Below are 6,000 nucleotides of genomic sequence, written 5' to 3' on the forward strand. Positions count from 1 at the left end.
GTCGAAAATTGAAAAAAAATTGATCCCGTCGGAAGTCCAATATATTCGAAACATTTTTCCTCCATTGTCTGCAAAGTAAGTTTCAATGTTTTTGCAACATGAGACATGAACATTACAACGATTCTGAACATCATCCATTCTGTGCAAATAAATAACAACTAGATTACAAAAACAGGAATGTCAAATCATCGTTCGAAATATTTGAATTAATAAAATTTTCCAGCGGGTGAGTTGTGATTTGAATATCGATTGCTGGACATATCTGCGTATGGAATTTGTTTGCAAGGTTTAAAAGCAATGGAAATTATTACATATTTCTTTATTTTTCGTTTCTCTTGGTGCATTTGAAGAAAATGCAAAGTACACGCTGATTCAAAGATTAAAAGTTTTCTTTCGTACTTCCAGTCTGTACAAGCGGGTTTCAATGCGATGGTACCCGATGCATTCCGGTTGATTGGCGTTGCGACGGTCACGTCGATTGCGCTGACCAATCCGACGAAATCGGGTGTGGCGAATGCGGAGCCACGGCACCTTCGACCAGCGACGAAGAATCCCTCGCTGACCCCGTTCTTCACTGTGGAGAGAGACAATGCATGTCCAGTTTACACGTCTGCGATGGAACCACGGACTGCCCTTGGGGACAGGACGAAAGGAATTGCTGTAAGTGAAGCTTTGTTCACTAAAAAATTTGCTAATTGTTGTGATCGTTGAAAAACAGCGAGAAACCGCTTCCATTCATTCATAATTGTTTGTAGAAATCGCTTGAAACCATTCCAAAATCATTCGAGACTCTTGGAATTCATTTTAAAATACTTTGCTGTTATTCTGCAACTACTCCAAACCACTTAGAAGTGTTTTGAATTTCCTCGGTATTATCCTTCGATTATTCATAATTATTTTTAAACCTCTTGAAGACATTCAAAATGACTTAGGAAATGTTCATGCCCGTTCAAAATTGTTTTAAAACCATTTGTAACAATTTGAAAACCGTTTGTGACCACTTTCAAGTCTTTAAAACACCTTGTAATTAGTTTGAAACAGCTTAGTTCCTTGTTGTATTCAAAGAAGTTATTAAACAAAATACCAAGCCTGTTGAAACATGTCGAAATCAGGGACACCGCTCCATGCGAATTCGAGATATTCGTCTCGAGTATGCGTTTCGGGGCAAAATGCGTACATGTTTCAGGATTCGATGAAAAATTTTGCAATTATAAATAAAAAAAATAAAATAAACATCACCAAACATTTGTTCTCGAAAACAAAGAAATTGTTCACCTGAAAACCCGTGGTCATTTTTAACAGGTTGACTTTGCAGTCAGAAAAATCTAAAAAAAATCACAACACGTACAGAGATGTCACATCCAAATCTGTAATTTTTTTATGATTCCCTTTGTTGGAATGACGTGGAAATCGGATAGAACTAGAAGATCACGCTGCTTTCAATTTACAGTGTATAAGTAAAGATAGAGGGGTGAAATTTGGGCAAACTTGGCTTCTTATGAGAAGGAAAAGTTTGGAATAACGCAATCACAAATCGGTTAAAGGACGTATTTCATATGCAAACCCGGCTAGATCCTTCTACAAATTTTTTGTCACCGTTGATTACAATGTAACTTGAATTCCATAAAACTATCCTCTGAGATTAGATAAAATTGAAATCCAATTTTTCAAAGTATTAGACAAAGATAAATATTCTTATCGATCAAAAAACATAGAGAAATCACGTATTGATCCTGTGGTTTCAGTAAGACTTAGCGAGCGGAACGGTGACATTGGTAAAGGACGGTTGGAGATTTACCACGCTGAGAACGGGAACTTCTCACCAGCCTGTGTAATGAATTGGGACGCAGAAACCTCACCTCATCAGATATGCTCATATCTTGGATACAAGTGAGTTCGTCTTACACTGGAGCATTTCGATTGTGGAATGATCCGGAAGTGTTCTTGGCGATGCGCGGTGTATTAATCGTCCTAAAAATCTCAATCTGATCCAACAGAGTCGCAAACTCGTCGGTACTGTCCAGAAATGGCACCAACGTCTCGATGCCACAGCGGAAAATCGAGACCTCTGTTCAATGGCGGCTTGCTCAAAAAACCAACACCAACATTCTCAAGGAACTCCGGCGCTGCACAAAATACGAAAATTATCCTACCGTTGAACTGGCCTGTTCGGAATACGGTAAGAGTAGTCAGGAACTGAATGAACGATGATTCAAATACTTAACCAAAGAAAAAGACAGTCCGGAAATATTCGAGACAATGTTGCAATTATACTAGAATACTACATAATATCGTCTTAACATATTCACAAAAAAAAAAAAATAGTCCAAAACTTTTGCAATATACTCAAACATCCTTTGACGGGGTTTCTAATTTTTTTGAGTACTGTTCAACAATCCCCAAATTCTCGAAATTGACATTTCGAGTTCTGCGATACGTTATTTTTCACACCGTCACAGGATGCGGAAAGCGAAAGCGCATCTACGGTAACTCGAGGCCTCAGGCGAGGATCGTCGGTGGAGTTGAAGCAGCTCCCGGTGATTGGCCATTCCTTGCAGCGCTTCTCGGTGGACCTGAACAGGTTTTTTACTGCGCTGGAGTCCTGATTTCCGATCAGTGGGTTCTGACCGCGTCACATTGCGTCGGAAAGTGAGTTTTCAATCATATCTTTGAGTCATTCCAGTTTGAATCCTGATGAATGTGTCACCAACAACCCTCGAATTATGGAGAAAAAGAATAAATTTTCTACAAAGTGTGACTGAATTAATCACTGAAAAGTTCAGGCAATCTCAAGATTAAGAGTTTTTTTGCGAAAAAGTATGAAGAATCTTTCAGGTTGTTAGACAAACAGATGTTGTCACCTCAAAGCACAAGCGTTCGAATCCCACCGCTGTCACCAATTTCAGTTCTCACATCGCACCGAAAACACATCATATTCAAGTTCATTATCCAAACTCCTTCAACTTCTTGGAAACGTTTACAATTCATATATCGTGTCAACTTTATTGCCTTATTTATCACACACGCATTATTACACTTATGATTTCCTCGACCTATCCGGTGTGAAGGAAGAAATCTGGCAGTTTCAGCCACTCCGACGTATCCGGATGGACAATCCAACTCGGCATAACAAGACGCCACGCTCATACTTACCTCGGTCAAAAAGTCAAGGTAAAGCGAGTCGTTCCTCACCCAAATTATAACCTGGGAGTCGCTCACGACAACGACGTCGCTCTTTTCCAGGTAAATCCAACGCTTACGATTTTGTATTTGTAGACATGACGGAATTATCCATTCGCTACTAACAAATCCAGTTCAATTTAAATTCTTATCAGCATTAGGACGTTAATCTAAAAACTCAGAAGCCGTTGTCCACTTTCAGAACTGTTTGTTTGACTTGAACATCACCCTTTTCAAGTGATTTGTTTTCACACGGCCTCTTAATCACCGTCTTGAAACATCGTGTTCAAGGACTCGTTGCTTTTTTCTATTACATCAGATCTTTCGAAGGCTAAAGTTTGTACAATATTTTCAGCTTGACAGTCGCGTTCAGTTTCACGACCATCTAAGGCCTGTTTGCTTGCCAACTGCGGACATGGAGCTGACGCCCGGAACACTTTGCACAGTAATCGGTTGGGGAAAGAAGGAAGACACGGATGGTGAGCAATAAGATTAGATGAGGCTCTCTTGAACGTTTTTGTCAAATTTTTGCCGTAACATTCGTCGTTTCAGATCGAGTCTGAAGCAAAATTAGAACGTTACACATCGTATCTCTCTGTTACAGTTTCGGAATACGAGCCGGCCGTCAACGAAGTAAACGTCCCAGTATTAAACAGAGAGCTCTGCAACCTTTGGCTCGAACACAAAGAGCTTAACGTAACCGACGGCATGATTTGCGCCGGTTATCCAGAAGGAGGGAAAGACGCCTGTCAGGTGAATAATTTCCAATACTCCCAAATTGTTAAACAATGATTCGCGTGAAAAAAATAGAATTTTTAAAGTTGACAAAACTCCTGACCTCGACTTCTCAATTTTCTGCCCAGAGAAAACAATGAAACTTAGCAAATTCATTTTGAGTGATCGACTGCGCATGCGCAAAATAATTGAAGTCTATTGGTCCGTGAAATCGTATCGCGGTAATATTTTCGTCTGCTAGGCAGGGGAACCAACTTACTGGAAACGAGTCATAGAATATCAAACTCTCTCACGTTGAGTGGCAAATCGAAATCACGTTGTTACGATGACCCGCAATAGTCATTAGTCCTCAGTTAGTCAACAACGAAAGTTTTCTTGTCAAGTTTTTCAGAATTATTTGAACAACTATTAGAGATCCGCTTAACCGGAACAAAAAATTCTCACCACCTACATAACTTTTATAAGCGGTGTTTGACAGTTAAAGCTTCAAGTTGCCAACCAGCATGAAGTAACTAAAAAGTTCGCGCACGCGCAGTCAGCCTCTGTATCTGTCATGTTTGAATGCTTTATTTCAGTTTAAGTTAACCACGGGTTTCAATTTTAAATTTGTTTCACCACTTCATGAAATATAAATTGGCAACATTTCTGAAATGAACGGGGAATTGGATTGCCATTTGAATTACCAGCTGGATGTTCTGCTGTATACATTCAGACAAAACAAAATTCAAAACGAATTATATGAATTGCTAAGTAAATTGAGTTTATTGGAAAACATTGAATGAACGAGTAGAAAAATTCCTAAATGGCTAGTGAAAATTTCATAATATCAAATGTCTTCAGAAGAGTGGGAAAAAATTGGATGAAACTCGTAAAAACGAAAAACCAATATTCACAAGAATTATTAAAATTGCGATATAGCTTTTGCCGATATCAAAAAATGAATATCTAATACTTTACGAAAATTTTGATGAGTCGTATTGAATTCGCAGGGTGATTCAGGGGGGCCACTTTTGTGTCGAGACAAAAAGGACCCGGAGAGATGGTTCGTTGGCGGAATAGTGAGTTGGGGTATAAAATGTGCTCATCCAAAGCTACCGGGTGTTTACGCATACGTGCCAAGGTACGTGACGTGGATCCACAAACAGATCGCGAAATACTCCGACAAAGACAAGGGGTAACGAGAGCTTTGACGAGAAACTTGATATAATTTAAAAACTGCATGTGCAGGTATACTTATACACGCGTTCTACGTCTGCGCGAAGACATGATTACGCTGAACGAAAACGGTAGTAGAAATAGAGAAGAAAACATGATAAACCGAGGCAGTAAATTATATGCCCGAATTTGGAGAAGGGACGAGGAAAAAAAATAAAAAAAAATAAAAAAAGAGAAAGAGAGGGGAAAAATACGCGTTCGGATAAAAATCGAATTATTTTTGAACGTAGTTGTTTTCGTCGCGTCTATTGATTAAGTAATACCTGTACACACATAAATCATACACATATTATACATATATACATGTGTGTACATATATAATAGTTTTGTTGCAACTCAAATTTCAAAGTAGGCAAGTATGGCCGCATGCTGAAAATAAACACAACACGCTATTTCTCAACGAATGACACGCGTGTTGGGATTTGGCGAACCATTTTTCCACTAAAGAAGAAAAACTGTTTTCGTCCGCTTATAAAGCAAATAGCCTCTGTACGGTGGCGCGCTCTACCGCCCATCACGTAAATGTGTCTCGTGAATCGCGGTAACTTAACGCTGTAAATTCCCTGGGTTGAGGTTATGTTTTCGCCTTCTCATAACTTGAATTTTTGCTCGTGCATTTAGTTTGATTGTCGTGTATCTTGTAATGTTTTACCATAACCGTTACTTAATTGAGAAATCATGCGATTTGCTCATTTTCAGCATGCGACTAATTGCCTAATTTTACATTTTCATTGGGAAAAACATTACGTGCAACTCGTGAGCAAGACGATTCTGAGTTCGTGCGGCTAACTTCACACTCACTCGGAATCGTGTCATTTGCCCACTAGTTGCACAATATATACTATTCTACTGTGCTGAATAGAGCGTGGA

General features: G+C 39.2%; 1 protein-coding gene across 4 annotated transcripts in view; it reads left to right on the plus strand.

Annotated features, from left to right (window-relative positions):
- The window catches only part of LOC124305229 (atrial natriuretic peptide-converting enzyme-like), a 92,352-nt gene extending 86,993 nt beyond the window's left edge, over nucleotides 1-5,359 (plus strand). For 3 of the 4 annotated variants that reach the window (XM_046764394.1, XM_046764395.1, XM_046764396.1), the window contains exons 11-19: nucleotides 406-660; nucleotides 1,746-1,890; nucleotides 1,998-2,179; nucleotides 2,460-2,649; nucleotides 3,069-3,243; nucleotides 3,536-3,659; nucleotides 3,785-3,933; nucleotides 4,905-5,035; nucleotides 5,143-5,359. In XM_046764394.1, the coding sequence (XP_046620350.1) occupies nucleotides 406-660; nucleotides 1,746-1,890; nucleotides 1,998-2,179; nucleotides 2,460-2,649; nucleotides 3,069-3,243; nucleotides 3,536-3,659; nucleotides 3,785-3,933; nucleotides 4,905-5,035; nucleotides 5,143-5,287 (1,496 nt within the window). In that variant the 3' untranslated portion in view covers nucleotides 5,288-5,359. The remainder of the gene's footprint in view (nucleotides 1-405; nucleotides 661-1,745; nucleotides 1,891-1,997; nucleotides 2,180-2,459; nucleotides 2,650-3,068; nucleotides 3,244-3,535; nucleotides 3,660-3,784; nucleotides 3,934-4,904; nucleotides 5,036-5,142) is intronic. The other variant, XM_046764397.1, reaches the window with a different exon arrangement.
- The last annotated feature ends 641 nt before the right edge of the window (nucleotides 5,360-6,000 follow it).

The sequence above is a fragment of the Neodiprion virginianus genome, chromosome 5 (assembly GCF_021901495.1).
Source record: "Neodiprion virginianus isolate iyNeoVirg1 chromosome 5, iyNeoVirg1.1, whole genome shotgun sequence".
NCBI lineage: Eukaryota > Metazoa > Arthropoda > Insecta > Hymenoptera > Diprionidae > Neodiprion > Neodiprion virginianus.